Genomic DNA, 19,910 nt, shown 5'->3' with positions numbered 1-19,910 from the left:
ACTTCTGAGTGTGAAACGTCACTGTGACAGTTTCCAACCCTCTGCACTCCCCCCCACTCCATGACAAATATTCAGGATTCACACTTCACTTTCACACTGCTTTCCATCCCCTGACTTAGAAGCCGAGCAGAGGCAGCCTGCCTTAATGGAGAAAACATTAGTGCATTCGGGCTTCACTCTGGATCCCAGTCAATTTCTGGATATCTCACAGCTGTTATACATCCACCTCCTTTCTTACAAAAGCCAGCAAAAATTAGTGAGCACCTCGTTGGCTCTGAAATACGAAAATAGAGCCACATTCAAGCCTGAAAATCAGTTTCTGGTTGACTCCTTTCAAAGTATTTGTTCTAAAACACAGTGTCTGCAGTTCATTTGTCATCTGCCAATTTTTAAATGAGTTTAAATTAAAAAAGCTTCAATGCTGCATCCTTTTTTTTTTTTTTTTTTTTTTAAGCAACTCTCAGAATAAAACTGTCATTTGGTCATCACACTAGTAACTGAGAAAACTCTTGCTTGGGCAGATACCAGCACAATTCAAGCGGAGTCTTTTATGTTATTATTACCTGCTCATCTCTCATATAATTAAAAAATAATAAACCCTCGGAAGACCTGTAAGTTGTGTTCAGAGAGAAAATGTGATTCTCTTTACCGCTCAGGTCTCCCGTCCTACCTGCTTTATGAGCTGGTCAGGTGAGCGTGCTCTACTGTGCTTCAGCAGCCTCTGCAATGGGACAGACTCCAAAGTTGGTTGTGCTTCATTTCCCTTCTCCATTCAGGTCTTTAAAGTCCTGGGTTATTAACTATCAACAAAAATACAAGCTGCACCATGCGTGCTCCAACTTCCTGCCAGCTCCCCATGCTCTGTGGAGCTAAGGAGCAGATTCTCTCTTTCTCTCTCCTCCCAGCTTCACCTCCTGAGCTCCAGAGCCCCACCCACCCACAGCACTCAGATCATTTTTCATTTATGAGTGCATCCAGCCACGCTGTGTTTGTAAGAGAATGAGCCAATCCTTGCCCTGCCAGTGTATTGGAACCAGGCTGCTATAAACGGTTCTAATTTTCCAGGAGTATGGGGGGAAATCATATCCCAGCAAACATCACGCATGGCTTCCTCCTGCAGGTATCTGCAGATCAGCTCTTCCATCACCAAAGGACGCACACTTGGCCACAGACCACAGCTGCTTCACTCTACAGACTGCCGGGGAGGTGGACTGAAGATTTCAGGCAGGAAAAAACCAAAATATTATCAAAATGTGTACTTCACATAACTAAAAATGTGAAGCTAGGATGATCAGTGAAGAAACTTTCCACTCAGTGACCTGATATTTCACAATAAATTTAATCTGTCTTGCACTTATTAAAGGGTCAGATTTTTTTTAAATTGCATTCAAATGCAAACAAAAATCAAGGGGTTAAATTATTTTATAAAGAAGTCTGTTGGGAAATAAAAGCCATTTGTCTTGATGACACCAAATTTACAACTTTTCTACTCCAACTAAGCTTCCAACTTTTATTGTAGACAAGTACTAGCAAAACCAGAAATTATCAGTCAGCCCTTGAGGTGCTGAGAACATCCTCAACTTTTAAACACAGTATGATTTTTCTAAGGTTTTATCAGGAAATAGAATGTTAAAAAATAGGCTTCCCTAAACCAACACACACATATAGTGGTTTCTATTATGTGTAAAATTTGCCTTGTTTTACAGCTGAAGCAAAAGGGGTCTTTCATGATCCAACAGCCAGAGACAAAGATTCCAGAAACCTTTGGTGTAGGTATAAAAATGTACATGCGCAACTTAAATGGGAATGACATTTTATTATTCCAGTACTCACAAGGTCCTTTGTTAGCTATACTTGTAAGGAACAAAATAGGAGCAAACATCCTCTGTTTACTTCTAGCAGCCATTCTATTTTCTTTCTTTTTTGAGACAGGGTCTGGCTCTGTTGCCCAGGCGGGAGTGCAGTAGAGTAATCTCTGCCCACTGCAACCTCCATATTCCGGGTTCAAGAGATTCTCCTGCCTCAACCTCCTGGAGTAGCTGGGATTACAGGCGCCCGCCACCATGCCTGGATATTTTTTGTATTTTTAGTAGAGATGGAGTTTCACCATGTTGGTCAAGCTGATCTCGAACTCCTGGTCTCAAGTGATCTGCCCATCTCGGCCTCCCAAAGTTCTGGGATTACAGGTGTGAACCACCACTGCTGGCCAGATTTTTGGTGTTTTTTAGTATATTCATTTATTTTAGAGTTTTATCCAGTATAAATTTTTCCCCTAGGAGCCTTGTATTGACATAACCTAGTTCCAGTCACAGTGAGAAATTTTTGAAATTGCTTCTAAATTTTCCATATATTAAAAAACTGGTGGTCTAGTATCTGGACTTAAGTCTTTTTTTTTTTTTTTTTTTTTAATTAGATGGTTAAAATGTCTCCTAAACAGAAAATGCTATACATTTTCTCATGTGCTCCAAATGGGTTCTAGTCATCCCAATACCCTAACACATTCTTGAAAACAAAAACAGGATCCGCCTTTTACTGATGAGATAAAGAAGACACAAAGTCACTGGTATATATGATGTTTCCTTGGTGTGGCAGAGAAAGAACTAATGGGAGGATTAGTTCCCAGTCTCCAAACACCAGCAGGGAGCCCCAGGCAAGTCCACATTTTTTATGTGCACTCAAGAGGCCTGAAAGTTGATCGTGTGGGTAACTTCCTGGAACTCACCTTCCTAGTTTGGGGAAGCGTGGACTCCTGCTCACAGTTCAAGCTATGGAGAAAGAAGTCTGCTCTTTAGTTTTTTTCCTTTTTAAAGAAGTGAGGGAAAAAGATTAAAATTGTCTTGACCTGTGACCAAACTGCAGTCCTAACAAGAGGTAAAATTTGCCTATAAAATATTCTTGACAGTATTAGTTGGTGACATCTGCCAAAAATCTATGGTAAAACCAGTTATCCCGCCTCTCTTTGTCCCATTCTCTCAACAAAGGGTGGATAATATATAACATATAGTTTTGCTTTAAGGGGAATTACTGCTACATTTACTCCCAAAACGAGCCACGTAGCATGTGCCAGAATTCAGCAAGTACACAAGCCACCTAACCGCCCCAAGTTTCTGGGAAGCTGAATCGCATTATCCATGACAGGCATCTGGGGCTCTGCCTTCTTCATGTCCACCTTGGTTCCTTGGTCACTGGGTTTAGGAGACCACTGTGCACTCACTGTCCATCATCTGGGAGGGACCCTGAAGATCACTGAGTTCTACTTTCTCATTGTGTTCGTGTGGAAACAGAGGCCCACAGGAACACAAGGAAGCTTTGCAACATCACAGGGCACATTAGTGGAAGTACTGAGGTTAGAACGTAAATCTTCCTGATTCAAACTCTAGGATGGTGCCAAGTGGACAAGGTGTGATCTTTGTAGGCAGGGGCTCAGTAATGGCTGTCCAGCTGGTCACAAAGCCCAGCCTAAGGACACACCTAAGATTCTCCCAGTAGCTAAAACAGAAAGGTAACAAAGAAGGCAATCCCAGAAATGCCCAGCAGGAGTCAATCATACAGCAAAAGCCAAGGGACACCCCGGGTATAAACCCAAGAACCGAAAGCAGACACACGAATGGATATTCACACCCTCGATATTTGTAGAAGCACTGTTCACACAATAACCAAAAGGTGGAAGCCATCTAAGCATCCACTGATGGATGAATGGATACAGAAAATGTGATACATATGTACTATGGAACACTATTCAGCCGTAAAAAGGAAGGAAATTCTGACACATGCTACTACTTGGATGAGTTGTGAAACGACACTATGCTGGCCAGGCGCAGTGGCTCATGCCTGTAATCCTAGCCCTTTGGGAGACCGAGGTGGGTGGATCACTTGAGGTCAGGAGTTCGAGACCAGCCTGGCCAACATGGTGAAACCCCGTCTCTACTAAAAATACAAAAATTAGCCAGGCATGGTGGCACACACATGTAATCCCAGCTACTTGGGAGGATGAGGCATGAGAATCGCTTGAACCCTGGAGGCAGAGGTTGCAGTGAGCCGAGAGTGCGCCATAGCACTCCAGCCTGGGCAATGAGAGCAAAACTCTGTCTTAAAAAAAAGAAAAAAGAAAAAAGACACTATGCTAAGTGAAATAAGCCAGTTATAAAAGGACAAACCCTGTATGATTTTAATCATATGAGGCACTCAGAATAGTAAAATTCACAGAGACAGAAAGTAGAATGGTGGTTGCCAGGGGCTGGAGAGAGGAGGAATGGGAAGTTACTGCTTAATGGATCCAGAGTTTCAGTTTTGCAAGAGGAAAGGCCTTCTGGAGATGGATAGTGGTGATGGTTACACAACAGTGTGAATGTACTTAATGCCACAAAACTATACATTTAAATTTATTAAAATGAGAGCTTTTATATTAAGCGTGTGAAGTCAGTGGAGCCTGGATTTTCTTTTTTTTTTTTTTTGAGGTAGGGTCTTGCTCTGTCGCCCGGGCTGGAGTGCAGTGGTGCAATCTTGGCTCACTGCAGCCTCTGCCTCCTGGGTTCCGGCGATTCTCCTGCCTCAGCCTCCTGGGTAGCTGGGATACAGGCACACGCCACCACACCCAGCTAATTTTTGTATATGTAGCAGAGACGGGGTTTCACGATGTTGGCCAGGCTGGTCTTGAACTCCTGACCTCAGGTGATCTGCCTGCCTCGGCCTCCCAAAGTATTAGGCTTACAGGCATGAGCCACTGCACCCGGTTGGGTTTTCTTTACATTTTCCCATTGGCCAGTTCTATGGCTATCATGCTTCATATGCTTGATGTTACAAAATGAAAAGACCGTAAAATGCAATTCATAAATGGTCTTGAAAACAACAGGAAGCACTAACATTTCCTTCTCCCCTTTTCCCATCCCCCAGTCAAAAATCACACACAGAAAGTTATGAAAGCAAACAAGGTTTGTTTTCCTGCCCCTTGATGGGAGATGATAATGTCAGTGCTGATGGGGAACACCCTGCTGATTGTGCAAGCGGGGAGGACCTTGGCCTACAAATTTGGGGAAGCAGCTCCCTTCCAACTTCTGCCATTAATGGAGAGGGTTCAGAATCACACCCGAGAAAGCTCCGTGCGGCTGTGGCCCACTCCTCCGCTCCCATCCAGCTCTCCTGGAGTTCACACACCCTCAACTCACACAACGCTGGCAGCATACACTGACACCATCATGCTCTGGGGCCTTCATCGTATACAGATCTGTTTCTTAGCTGTCAAATCTGTCCCATGAGCCATAAGCCTCTAGTGGACAAAGCTGCCTCCAGCTCTCTGGCCCCCCCTTTTCAGTCTCATTCCTCCCGCCAGGCCAGGGTGGGCCTCGGAGGGGCACCAGCTTCTTCCTTTGTTCTTCCCTCCTGTCACCTGGATTATCCCCTCTACTTCCGTAGCTACAGCAACCAAGTAAGAGCCACCAGCTCCTCAATCTCCATCTCTCTTCTGAGCTCAGACCCTCACCTCCTGCCCAGCTGCAGCTGGGTGTCCTGTAGCCACCTCAAACTCAGCCTGCCCTAAAAAACCCACTATGCAGACAGGTGCAGCGCCTCACGCCTGTAATCCCAGTACTTTGGGAGGCCAAGGCAGGTGGATCACTTGATGTCAGGAGTTCGAAACCAGTTTGGCCAACATGGTGAAACCCCGTCTCTACTAAAAATACAAAAATTAGCTAGGTGTAGTGGTGTACGCCTGTCATCCCAGCTACTCAGGAGGCTGAGGCAGGTGGATCACTTGATGTCAGGCGTTCGAAACCAGCCTGGTCAACATGGTGAAACTGTCTCTACTAAAAATACAAAAATTAGCCAGGTGTGGTGGTACGTGCCTATAATCCCAGCTACTCAGGAGGCTGAGACGGGAGAATTGCTTGAACCCAGCAGGCAGAGGTTGCAGTGAGCTGAGATCGCACCACTATACCCCAGCCTGGGCAAAAGAGTGAGACCCTGTCTCAAATAAACAATCCCATTATGATCTCCCTCAGACAGGTTCCCCCTCCTGTATCTCCTCTTCCAACTCATGCCAATTCCCTGTCACTGAAGCACAACTGAGTCGCCCTTGGCTCCTCTCTCCCCTCCACCCTTGCTAGTAGGTCCTGTCAACTCCACTTCTTCAGTCTCTCTCACTCCTGACCTCAAGTGATCCACTAGCCTTGGCCTCCCAAAGTACTGGGATTACAGGCCTGAGCCACCGCGTCTGGCGGCATAGTGGGTTTTTTAGGGCATGCCAAGTTTGAGGTCCCCTTCTGCTGCATCGAGTCACACCTTAGAGCCTTGACTCTAGACTACTCTCACCTCCTCAGTTGTCTACCCCTCCAGTATATCCTGCACACAGAGGTATCCAGTGGCAAATACGTAACATCTGCTTGAAACACTCATATAATTTCTCATTGTCCAAAGGATAACGCCTAAACACCTTGATGCGTATTTGAGACCATTCTTCGTCTATGCCTGTGTTATTCAGGCTTTTGTGTCACTATAAGGAAATACCTGGCCGGACATGGTGGCTCACGCCTGTAATCCCAGCACTTTGGGAGGCCGAGGTGGGCGGATCACGAGGTCAGGAGATCGAGACCATCCTGGCTAACATGGTGAAACCCCGTGAAACTCTACTAAAAATACAAAAAAATTAGCTGGGCGTGGTGTAGTCCCAGCTACTTGGGAGACTGAGGCAGGAGAATGGCATGAACCCAGGAGGCGGAGTTTGCAGTGAGCGGAGATCACGCCACTGCACTCCAGCCTGGGTGACAGAGCAAGACTCCATCTCAAACAAAACAGAACAAAACAAAACAAAACAAAACAAAAACAAAAAGAAATACCTGAGACTGGGTAACGTATAAAGAGGTTTAATTGGCACACTGTTCTGCAGGCTGTACAGGAAGCATGGTACCCGCACCTGCCTGGCTTCTGGGGAGGCCTCAGGATGCTTTTACTCATGGCAGAAGGCAAAAAGGGAACAGAAGCAGGCACTTTACATGGCACGAGAAGAGCTAGAGGGGAGAGGTCCCAGACCTTTGCACAACCTGATCTTGCATTAACTGAGCAAGAACTCACTTATCACCAAGGCGTTGGTGCTCAGCCATTCATGGGGGATCCTCCCCCATGATCCAGTCACCTCCTACCAGTACCAGGCCCCAGCCCCCAACGTTGGAAATCACATTTCAACAGGAGACTTGGAGGGGACAAACATGCAAACTATATCAATGCCCGCATCATGAAACCCACAGATATTCATGCTAGCCGCTGCTTTTTTTTTTTTTGAGACGGAGTTTTGTTCTTGTTGCCCAGGCTATAGTGCAGTGGTGAGATCTTGACTCATCGCAACCTACCAGCGATTCTCCTGCCTCAGCCTCCCGAGTAGCTGGGATTACAGATGTCCAGCACCACACCCGGCTGATTTTTTTGTATTTTCTGTAGAGACGGGGTTTCACTATGTTGGCCAGGCTGGTCTCAAACTCCTGACCTCAGGTGATCCACCTGCCTCGGCCTCCCACAGAGCTGGGATTACAGGCGTGAGCCACTGCGCCTGGCCTTCCACTGCTCTTTTTCATGTATCTGTGCTTTCACATATGCCAGTGGTTCTCAACTGAGGAAGATGTTACCCCACAGGAGACATTTAGCACTGTCTGCAGATGTTTTAAACTGTCACAACTAGGATGGGTGGGGCATTGCTGCTGGCATCTAGTGGCGGAGGTCAGAGATGCAGCTAAACATTTGATGACATGCAAGACGGTCCTCCCACAAAGAATGATCTGTAGCACACACCGTGACACAGGTTCTTAGAAGGTTACACTGCATTTATTATTACCACGATTGCTTTCATTCTATAGGCTGCAAGCATAAATGCTGACAGGGTGTAGAAAATTAAATGAATCAGAGAAGCAGGTTAGACAAAATCAACAGGAGACGCTGAGTCTGGAGCCAACATGCCCTTTCTAAAGCATTCAGATTCAAAACTCCACGACGCTGAGCAGAGCCATGCAGCAGGTGGATGGGTCACAGCTTCTACGAGGCTCCCAAGCAAGGGTGGCGGACAGTTTGTCTCTGGTACTTATTTCATTGCAAGTATGGATCAATATTTATTGAAAAGTTCCCTCTTAAATCTCCTTTCAGAGCCCAGCATACTCCTAAGTTCTAGTAAGTAAATGGAAAAATAGGGCAAAACTCTCAACTTAGATCCTTAATATTCCCTCTTACATCTCTTTTCAGAGTCCAGCATACTTCTAAGTTCTGGTAAGTAAATGGAAAAATAGGGCAAAACTCTTAACTCAGATCCTTAATACAGTTTCCCTGTGCTTCTGAATTTTCTTTTCAAGGGTTCTTTTCTTGGCCAGGCATGGTGGCTCAGGCCTGTAATCCCAACACTTTGGGAAGTCGAGGTGGGTGGATCATCTGGGGTCAGGAGTTCAAGACCAGCTTGGCCAACATGGCGAAACCCCATCTCTACTAAAAATACAAAAATTAGCCAGGTGTGGTGGCACATGCCTGTAATCCCAGCTACTCGGGAGTCTGAGGCAGGAGAACCCCTTGAACCTGGGAGGCAGAGGTTGCAGTGAGCCAAGATTGAGCCATTGCACTCCAGCCTGGATGACAGAGCAAGACTCTGACTCAAAAAAAAAAAAAAAAAAAGTCTTTATTCTTTGTAATTTTTCTAATGAGCTTAATCTAGTTTTTCCAAAAATATATTCTATATTTTGGGAAATGCTCTATGAAAGAAGGAGATGCTCTATGAAAGAATGCTCCTTAACTCTGTGATTAAATGGGTTTGAGAAGTGTTTACCAGCACCTTGAAAGGCCAAGGCAGGTGGATCACCTGAGGTCAGCAGAAGTGTTTACTAGCTGTTCCTTTAACTGGTGTGACCAAATCTTACTTTATCAAATGGTTCCCAGACCCATCTTTTTATAGTGAAATATTTTAATATTTAGGGAAGCAGCGCTTTGAAGACTTTGTGCAACACTCAAGCACTCTCCTTGGCTGTCTGATTTGCACTCCCCTTCAGCAGAGGACCATCTCAGTTTAAACTTCCATTTGTGTGCAGAGAAGTCCCAGCTCACCCTAACTCAGTCCCCATCCCTCAGGCAGAGACCTCTTCTCTCCTCTTCACATATTCTCAGCCTCGTGTCTGGTCTCCTCATCTCAGTGATAGGCATACTGAAATGGCCTGGTTTTCTTCAGGAAGGAGCCATCCTGGGTGAAGATGGAGGAAGGCAATGAGTCACCCTGTGAAATGGGGGTATAGCTGGAGAGCAAGTGCACGTCGGTGTGGCCCAGTGACTTGGGTCCTAGACAAGGACATACATCTCTTAGGCCCATGGGTCACCTCTGGCTAGTTTTTAGAATCAAGGTCCATTAATGACTATTAGGTCCATTGAAAAAGATAAGCATAGATCTTCTGGAGCTAGATGGAAAAAAGGGCCAGTCACTTCGGGCAAGGAGAGTCTAACTTCAAAGTAGCAGGAGGCCAGGTGTGGTGGATCATGCCTGTAATCCCAGCACTTTGGGAGGCCGAGACAGGTGGTCCACCTGAGCTCAAGACCAGCCTGGACAACATGGTGAAACCCCGTCTCTACTATAAAATACAAAAATTAGTTGGGTGTGGTAGCAGGCACCTGTAATCCCAGCTACTGGGGAGGCTGAAGCAGGAGAATCACTTGAGCCTGGGAGGCGAAGGCTGCAGTGAGCCGAGATAGTGCCACTGCACTCTAGCCTGGGTGACAGAGTGAGATCCTTTCTCAAACAAACAAACAAACAAACAAAAAACACCCAAAAAAGAAAGTAGCAGAAGGTTTTTATGACTACCAAACAATCAGACACATTCTACCAAAAAGAGCTGGACCAGCCCTGCCCTCACTTTTTTTCTCCCCCATGATGCAACATGGTACTATGTTTTGTTATTTTACATTTAATTTTTTAAAATTTCTACTTTTGTTTTAGATCCAGGGGTATATACGCAGGTTGGTTACCTGGGTATATTGTATGATGCTGAGGTATAGAGTACAACTGATCCTGTCGCCCAGGTACTAAGCATGGTACCCAACAGTTACGTTTTTCAACCCTGGGCCCTGACCCCTCTAGTAGTCTCCAGCATCCATTGTTGCCATATTTATGTCTATGAATACCCAATGTTTAGCTCCCACTTGTAAGTGAGAATAATATGCGGTATTTCGTTTTCTGTTCCTGTGCTAATTTGCTTAGGATGATGGCCTCCAGCCGCGTCCATGTTGCTGCAAAAGACATGATTTCATTCTTTTTTATGGTTGTGTCGTATTTCATGGTGTATATATACCACATTTTGTTTATCCAATCTAGCATTAATGGGCACATAGGTTCATTCCATGTCTTTGCTATTGTGACTAGTGCTGAGATGAACATACAAGCGCATGTGTCTTTTTGACAGGATGATTTGTTTTCTTTCAGGTATATACCTAGTATAGAATTGCTGGGTTGAATGGTAGTTCTAAGTTCTTTGAGAAATCTCCAAACAGCTTTCCACAGTGGCCAAACTAACTTACATTCACACCAACAGCGTATAAGCATTTGCTTTTCTCCAAAGCCTCCCCAGCATCTGTTATTTTTTAGCTTTTAATTTTTTTTTTTTTTTTTTTTTTTTTTAGATGGAGTTTCTACCTTGTTGCCCAGGCTAGAGTACAGTGGCGCAATCTCGGCTCACTGCAACCTCTGCCTCCCGGGTTCAAGCAATTCTCCTGCCTCAGCCTCTGGAGTAGCCGGGAGTACAGGCTCGCACCACCATGCCTGGCTAATTTTGTATTTTTAGTAGAGACAGCATTTCACCATGTTGGCCAGGCTGGTCTCGAACTCCTGACCTCAGGTGATCTGCCTGCCTCAGCCTTCCAAAGTGCTGGGATTACAGGCGTGAGCCATCATGCCTGGCCTGGCTTTTAATTTTTTTTTTTTTTTAAGAGACAGGGTCTTGCTCCATTGCCCAGGCTGGGGCACAGTGGCATAATCATAGCTCTCTTCAGCCTCAGACTCCTGGGCTCAAGGGATCCCCTGCCACAGCCTCCTAAGTAGCTGGATTATAGGAACATGCCACCATGCCTGGCTAATTTTTTTTACTTTCTGTCGAGACAGGGTCTTGCTATGTGTCTCCTAGGCTGGTCTTGAACTCTTGGCCTCAAATGATCCTCCCACCTCAGCCTCCAAAAAATGCTAGGATTATAGGCATGAGGCACTTGACTTCATAAATAACTGCGATTGGTGTGAGATGGTATCTCATGATGGTTTTAATTTGCACTTTTCTGGTGATAAGCAATGTTGAGCATTTTTTCATGTTTGCTGGCCACTTGTATGTCTTCCTTGAGAAATGTCTTTTCCTGTCTTTGGCCCGCTTTGTAATTGGATTATCTTTTTTTTTGTTTGTTGGCTAGTTTAAGTTCCTTATAGATTCTAGTATTAGACCTTTGTTGGAAACAGTTTGCGAATATTTTATCCCATCCCGTGGGTTGTCTGTTTACTCTGTGGATAATTTCTTTTGCTGTGCAGAAGCTCTTTACTTAGGTCTTTCTTGTCAATTTTTGTTTTTGTTGTGTCTGCTTTTGAGGACTCAGCCATCAATTCTTTTCCAAGGCCGATGTCCAGAATGATGTTTCCTAGGTTTTCTTCTAGGATTCTTACTGTTTGAGGTCTTACATTTAAATCTTTAGTCCATGATGAGTTAATTTTTGAAGATGGTAAAAGGTAGGAGTCCAGTTTCATTCTTCTGCATATGGCTAGCTGGCTATCTCAGCACCATTTATTAAACGACAGTCCTTTCCTCATTGTTTTTGTTAACTTTTGTGGAAGATCAGACAGCTACAGATGTGTGGCTTTATTTCTGGATTCTCTATTCTGTTCCATTGGTTTTTGTGCCTGTTTTTGTACCAGTACCATGCCGTTTTAGTTATTATAGACTTATGTATAGTCTGAAGTCAGGTAAGTGATGCTTCTGGCTTTGTTCTTTTTGCTTAGAATGACTTTCCATGGCCTCACTTAAAGGCATTTGTGCCTCCTTAGCCCCTTAGACCCTCCTGTCAGTCATTGCAGGACATAGATAACTGTTCAGTCCCCATTTTCCAGCCTGGCTTGTCAGTCCAATCAATTCTTTGAGTTAGGGGTACTTTCTTCACAGAAATGGAGACAATTTTGGTTTTGGAAACTCAATCCAGCTCCACCAGGATGTGAACTCATTCCCAGGAATCCTGCCACAGACACGAAGACCCCCAGGCACAGGCTCCAAGTGTTGGTGACAACACACACTCTACTGGGCAGAAGGAATAAGGAATTTTCTGGGCCAATATCACCAGCCAATTTCAGCTCAAGAATTCTGTCTAATGCATCAAGGCTCTGGGAGCTCTAAGAAATCAATTTTTCTAAAAATCCCTAAAGTTATTTCTCTAAATCTTTGGGGTAAGATCCTGCTGGTGTCCATGAGATCGGCTACGTCTCAAGACCAGAATCAGACAAATAATTAACAAGGGTCTCCTCTAAGCACATGCGCCACATAAACTTGCTGGGAAGATGAAGAGTATCCAGATGAAAAGATTCCCACCACTACAAGGCAACACACGCCAAACGTGAAGCGATGGATAAAGGCAGTGAGGACTCCAGCGTTTCCACAGGGACCTATCACCATGGGCTGGGGGAATCAGGAGCAATTTTTCAGAAGGAGTGGGTCTTCAGGAAAGCCTCAAAGCTGGTTTCTTGCTCTTGACATTGGCCCAAGTTCCAAGCTTCTCCCCATCATGGACAAAAGGAAAGTGGGCTACTCCTCACAGTAGCTGTACCTGGAGACAATTGCATTCTAGCTCAGTCCGCCTAATCGGCACCGCACAGCAGGGAGAACAAGCCAAATGGCCGGCTTGTGGAACAGGCATTCTGGGAAGGACAGCAGCCAAGTGGATTTGGGTTCAGACTGCTGCCCATGCTACTTGGAGCATATGAACTGGACCAGCAGACCAAAGGCCCATCGCAATTCCACTAAGACTGTGGGGAGAGTTTAGAACTGTGGGGAGAGTTTGGAAGCTCCAACTCTTTGTATTTTATCTTTACTGCACTGAATTGTCATTGTCAGTGAAAGCACTGCCATTCATTTGGTTTTCAGAAACTCAAGGCAACGTGGCTGTTTCCTCCCTAATGACTCCCCTGAGTGTGGTGCATCTTAACGCCACCGAGTGCAGAGGTGCAGCCCAGGTGGATCAGAAGCAGGAGACACGACTCTGGTGTTCTTCTCATTCAACAGGGGAATAAGCTTGAAGCTTGACTCTCACCAGTGTGCTGAAGTGGTCAAGGGCAGTCATTGATGTTGTGCTTCTCCAGGCACCTGTACAGAGTGTGCATTCAACAAATACCCCGTGCCACTGTGACTTATCTGCAAGTGTATTTTATTTTTATTTTTTTAATATTGTTAAAAACATTTATTCTGATACATTCTATCATAAGTTAGTACAAGTTCCACTCTGCTACAGGTTCATCTGTGAAGAGCCTTGTGCCATCCAACTAGTGACTGAACGACGTCCCATCTCTTATCCGAGCCACAACACACATCTTCCATGCTGTCCGGTGACTGCCTCCAAATCCAGAAGACCAAATAATCCTTTATCCTCAAAGTAGGCTCAAAACAGTTGGTTCAGACATTCCAGGATCTGCACCCCTCTTAAATCCCAGGTAAATCACAAGAGGGATAAAGCCCCAGCGGATGGCAAACTGGCCCCCGTTGAAGAGCTGCTGCAGTCTCTGCTTGGCCTCTTTGCTCAGCTTCACCATGGCGATGGCCATGTGGCGCAGGGAGGACCCCTTACAGCAACCACCGCATCGGGAACCCGAAAGGGAAAAGTTATTTTTATTTTTACTTATCTATTTATATATTTTTTCAGATGGAGTTTCACTCTTGTTGCCCAGGCTGGAGTGCAATGGCGCAATCTCAGCTCACTGCAACCTCTGCCTCCTGAGTAGCTGGGGTTATAGGTGCCCACCACCAAGCCTGGCTAATTTTTTGTATTTTTAGTAGAGATGGGGTTTCACCATGTTGGCCAGGCTGGTCTTGAACTCCTGACCTCAGGTGATCCACCCGCCTCGGCCTCCCAAAGTGCTGGGATTACAGGCATGAGCCACCACTCCCAGGCTGCAGGCGCATTTTAGAAGGGCTAGTGAAGAGCTGGGCGTGGTGGCTCACGCCTGTAACCCCAGCACTTTGGGAGGTCAAGGTGGGTGGATCACTAGAGGTCAGGAGTTCAAGCCCAGCCTGGCCAACATGGTAAAATCCCATGTCTAACTAAAAATACAAAAATCGGCTGGGCCTGGAGGTGCATGCCTGTGGTCCCAGCTACTCAGGAGGCTGAAGCAGGAGAGTCACTTGAGCCCGGGAGACAGAGGTTACAGCAAACCCAGATCAAGCCACTGCCCTCCAGCCTGGTAGACAGAGTAAGACTCCATCTCAAAAAAACAAAACAAAACAAAAGGCTAGTGAAGCTTCTTTGAACTGGAAAGGTGTGTCTTTCAGAGTAGTTTCCGCGGCTAGTCAACCCCTTCCTTCCTCGTCTCCCTCTGCTCTTCCGTAAGCTTACCAGTAGCAACGTTTAGTTCCCAGTGATGCTCAGTTTTAAAAATTTACTGCATTCAGGGTGTAATTTCCAGATCTCAAAATAGTTCCTCTTAAAAACAAAAACAAAAAACAGACCCTTAAGCTTACTAAGTCTCCATTATGATAAAAAAATATATATATAAGTCTTTCTTATTCAAGTGGGGAAGAGTAAGAGCAGAGCCTGTGGAGGAAGAAATCTATCAAAAACCACATTACGCTCAATGACATGTTTGGGCTCAGAGCTGTACTTTCAAGGTATTTCTCATCTTTACCATGAAGAATCCTCTCTTGGAATCACGTCCATTCTGTGGTAGTAGGAACTTGACTCACAAAACCACAGCTTTCCGAAACATTGGCAAGGAAGTTGGGTCATATATGGAAATTTCTTTCTATGAGCCTCTAAACAATTAGTTATTTGTTTCCCCCTTTTTTCCCACAAGAAGAATTTTCTCTAAATAATTGGAGGAGATTTCCCATGGGAATCAGGCAATGGTGACTTCCAGGTCTTAAACTCTATCTAAAACAGTTTGAAAACAAAAGACACAAGAATGTGTCTGGCTGGCCTGTAACAATGCAAATTCTGGCAGTAACAACAGCCAAAGTGTGGAACTTCTAGTACTTCTAGTACACCTCAGAGGAGGGCGGGCACTAGGGCAAAGCCTCTCTGGTTTGTATTTAACTAAGAAAGTGTAATCCTCCCATCACTGACCAACTAAAGCTTAAATTTTCTATGACCTATGAAAAAAAGTTTGCAAAAAGCCTTCATAATCTAAGTAAGTAGCAAGAATATCAGACTCGGTAAGAAAAGATATTCGGCTCGAGAGCTTCAAAAAAAAATTTTTTTTTTGAGATGGGGTCTCACTCTGTCACCCAGGTGGGAGTGCAGTGGCACAATCTCAGTTCACTGCAACTTCTGCCTCACAAGCTCAAGCGATCCTCCTGCCTCAGCCTCCTGAGTACCCAGGACTGCAGGGGCAGACCAGCACACCCAGCTAATTTTTTTTTTTGTATTTTTGGAAGAGACAGGGTTTCACTATGCTGCCTAGGCTGGTCTCGAACTCCTAAGCTCAAGTGATCCACTTGCCCTGGCCTCTCAAAGTGCTGGGATTACAGGCGTGAGCCACTGTACCCGGCCTTAAGAGCTTCAAATTTTTTTTTTTTTACCTGTACAACCATTTCAGCATAGTTCACATGTGAATTTCAGCATGCCTACAGAAGGCTAAATGCTTCATAGAGCACTGTACATTAATGGCAGAGAATACTGAGGATTTTAAATCATAGATGGAGGAGAGTTGGGATTCAAACTCCCAACCACATCAGGTCTGCCTGATAACAAATCCTATGTTCTTTCTTCTCTGGCACCAGGCTTTGACCATGTCCACTCCCAACCACATCAGGTCTGCCTGATAACAAATCCTATGTTCTTTCTTCTCTGGCACCAGGCTTTGACCATGTCCTGTTTGTCACAGAGGATCTAAGCGAGTCCTCCATGAAATCTCTTAAGGGGGACAGAATGTTTTGTGAAAAGACAGTGAGCACACAGATGTTTACAGCAGCTTCATTCATAATTGCCATTACTTGGAAATAACCAAGATGTCCTTGAGTAAGTGACTAGATAAACTGCGGCACACGCAGACAATGGAGTATTACACAGCACTGAAAAGAAATAAGCTACCAAGGAATGAAGACATGAAGGAAACTTAAAGGCATGTTACTAAGTGAAAGCAGCCAATCTGAAGGGGCTATCTGTGGTATGATTCCAACTATATGACATTCTGGAAATGGCAAAATTATGGAGACAGTAAAAAGATCCCTGGGTGCCAAGTGTTGGAGGGAAAAAGGGAAAAATGGGCACAGAGGATTTTTAAGGCAGTGAAACTTCTCTGTATGATAATGATGGATACATGTCATTATACATTTGGTATGTCGTTATACACACCACCACGCCTGGTTCATTTAAAAAAAAATTGTTTTTTAAAGACAGGTTTTACTATATTTCCCAGGCTGGTCTCAAATTCCTGGCCTCAAGTGATCTTCCTGTCTCAGTCTCCCCTATAGCCCAGATTACAGGTGTGAGCCACCCTGCCTGGACTCTTTTTTTTTTTTAATGTGTAACACCAAGAGTGAACCCTAATGTACACTGTGGACATTGGGTGATTATAAGATGTCAATGGAGGTTCATCAATTGTAACGAATGCACCACACCAGTGGGAGGCGCTGATCACGAGGGAGGCTGTACATGTGTGGGGAAAGGAGATATATAGGAAATCTCTATGTTTTGCTCAGAAAAAATTATTTATTTATTTTTATTTATTTTTGAAACCGGGTCTCGCTCTGTTACCAAGGCTGGAGTGCAGTGGCGTGCTCATAGCTCACTATAGCCTCAACTTCCTGGGATCCAGCAATTCTCCCACCTTAGCCCCCCAAGTAGCTGGGATTATAGGTGCGTGCCACTATGCCTGGCTAACTTTTGTATTTCTGGTAGAGACGTGGTTTTGTCATGTTGCCCAGGCTGGTCTCTAACTCCTGAGCTCAAGAAGGCCACCCACTTTAGCCTCCCAAAGCCCCTGGCCAGAAAAAAACTTAAAAGGCTGGGTCTTGCTCTGTCACCCAGGCCAGAATGCAGTGGCACAGTCATAGCTCACTGCAGCCTCAAAGACCTTGGCTCAAGCAGTCCTCCTGCCTCATCCTCCCAGGCAGCCGAGACTACAGGAACACACCACCACGCCTGGTTCATTAAAAAAAAAATTGTTTTTTAGAGACAGCTTTTACTATATTTCCCAGGCCGGTCTCAAACTCCGGGCCTCAAGTGATCTTCCTGTCTCATTCTCCCCTACAACCCGGATTACAGGTGTGAGCCACCGTGCCTGGCCTTTTTTTTTTTTTCTTTATCAATTTTGCTGTGAACTTAAAACTACTCTAAAAAAAATTAAGTCTTAAGAGAGAGACGGCCGGGCGCTGTGGCTCACGCCTGAATCCCAGCACTTTGGGAGGCGAGGCAGGCAGATCACCTGAGGTCAGGAGTTTGAGACCAGCCTGGCCAACCTGGTGAAACCCTGTCTCTACCAAAAATCCAAAAATTAGCTGGGCGTGGTGGCGTGTGCCTGTAATCCCAGCTACTAGGGAGGCTGAGGCAAGAGAATCGCTTGAACCCGGGAGACAGAGGGTGCAGTGAGCCAAGATCATACCGCCGCACTCCAGCCTAGGCGAGACTCCGTCTCAAAAAAAAAGACAAGACAATGAGCTTCAGTTAAACAACTATGGGGCTAAACTTAGCATTCCTGCTCACTAGCCATATGAATAATAACTAAATGTTTCAATGCCTCAGTTTCCTCCTATGAAAATGTGCGACGTAGCTGCAGAGGTTTTGCTAAAATTAAGAGACAGTGCTTTAGATCATCTCAGTGCCGGCCACAGTGGGCATCCACCAAGCTGTGGTTACAGTGACTCTCCAGAAAAACCTACTCACTCCTCCACCAGTTTCTTCACATTTCAATCTTTCTGCTGTTTTGGCTTATTTACATCACTAACCAAATTATACATAGCTTGTCCTGGTGTAATTGAAAGTGACAAAGGGGAAAGTGGGAAATGAAAACAGAGAGCTCAGTGCACAGCCGTGTTAAAAGACTCAGAAGTCAGCACTCAGCGGTTCCCAAAGAGGCTGCCAGCTCCAATCAGGTCACTAGTTACTTGAGAAGAGGAGGAAGCCGGGAACCACATGCCACCCAGGATTCCCCTGGAAAAACACAAAACACCCACTCTTGGAGTAGCACAGAAAAGCCTCCTGGTCATCTTGCTGGCTAAGTGCCGGTGCCATCAACGAGATCTTGGGGGTCCACTCAGAAGGGAACTGCACTCCCCTCCTCAGGAGCACTATAAGGTTCATCTTTTTTATTTTCCAAATTATTTCCTGGCTAGGGATGAGCCAAGTCTAATGGAAGATAAAAGAATTGTAATGATTAAGGCTACGCTAAAAATCAAAAGAGAAGCTTACACTAGCATGATTAACCATACTATTTAAAAAGAAAGGTTATCCCTGAGATAGTCAGAACCCCAGGCGTCTTTTTCTGTCCTTTCCATTTGCTGACTATAATAAACCTCAAAGGAGAATTCTGAAATGCCCAAAATGATGCCCATGAATGATTTCCAGATGGTTCTTTCTCTATCTTTACTTTTCAATCCCAGGAACTCTGTTCACCCTAGTTGGTTCTGTGTCATATGTAAGGAATTGACATTTCCAATGGAACATGCCAGCGACCTTTCACCCAGCTCAGTGCCTTTCCTTTCCCCAAGGGACTCCTCTTCAGTCTTGATATGGTTTGGATTTGTGTCCCCGCCCAAATCTTATGTAAATTTTAATCCCCATTGTTGGAGGAGGGACCTGGTGGGAGGTGACAGGATCATGGGGGTGGATCTCCCCCTTGCTGTTCTCATGATAGTGAGTTCTCATGAAATCTGGTTGTTTGAAAGTGTGAGGCACCTCTCCCTTTGCTCTCTGGCTCCTGTTCTGGCCATTTAAGATGTGCCTGCTTCCCCTTCACCTTCTGCCATGACTGTAAGTTTCCTGAGGCCTCCCCAGAAGCAGAAGCCTGGCCGGGCACAGTGGCTCACCTGAGGTCATGAGTTTGAGACCAACTTGGTGAAACTCCATCTCTACTAAAAATACAAAATTAGCTGGGTGTGGGGGCACACGCCTATAGTCCCATCTACTCGGGAGGCTGAGACAGAATTGATTGAACCTGGGAGGCAGAGGCTGCAGTGAGCCGAGATCGCACCATTGCACTCCAGCCTGGGCGACAGAGCGAGACTCTGCCTCTAAAAAATAAAAATAAAAATAAATAAAATAAAAAAAGCAGAAGCCTGTACAGCCTGCGGAACTGTGGGCCAATTAAACCTCTTTTCTTTATAAATTACCCAGCTTCAGGTATGTCTTTAGAGCAGTGTGAGAACAGACTAATACAAGTCTCACAGGCACCTCTACTCTGAGCTCTTGGGAAACCCTTCCAGAATTTATTTCTATACATCCTTCAATGGAAAGGGATATTTCATGTTTATTTTTGAGAAAGGGTCTCACTCTGTCACCCAAGCTGGAGTGCAGTGGTGTGAACATGGCTCACTGCAGCCTCAACCTCCTGGGCTCAAGTGATGCTCCTGCCTCAGCCTCCTCAGTAGCTGGGACTGCAGGCACTCATGCCAGGGTAAGTTTTGTATCTTTTGTAGCGACGGGGTTTTGCCATGTTGCCCAGGCTGGCCTCAAGCAATCCTCCCACCTCGGCCTCCCAAAGTGCTGGGATTATAGACGTGAGCCACTGCACCCAT

The 19,910-nt window shown here is 45.3% G+C and overlaps 2 protein-coding genes across 3 annotated transcripts in view; both read right to left on the bottom strand.

Moving 5' to 3' along the window:
- Positions 1 to 19,910, bottom strand: part of PDZD2 (PDZ domain containing 2) — a 468,191-nt gene that overhangs the window by 172,693 nt on the left and 275,588 nt on the right. The gene's annotated exons all lie outside the window — the stretch shown is intronic.
- On the bottom strand, positions 13,391 to 13,819 carry LOC112133359 (mitochondrial import receptor subunit TOM7 homolog). The gene has a single exon (XM_054555452.1). The coding sequence runs from the start codon at positions 13,784 to 13,786 to the stop codon at positions 13,613 to 13,615; it is 174 nt and encodes a 57-aa protein (XP_054411427.1). The 5' UTR covers positions 13,787 to 13,819; the 3' UTR covers positions 13,391 to 13,612.

The sequence above is a fragment of the Pongo abelii genome, chromosome 4 (assembly GCF_028885655.2).
Source record: "Pongo abelii isolate AG06213 chromosome 4, NHGRI_mPonAbe1-v2.0_pri, whole genome shotgun sequence".
In the NCBI taxonomy this organism is placed as follows: Eukaryota; Metazoa; Chordata; class Mammalia; order Primates; family Hominidae; genus Pongo; species Pongo abelii.
Note: the sequence above shows the minus strand (reverse complement) of the source record. Positions and strands in the feature narration are given on the sequence as shown.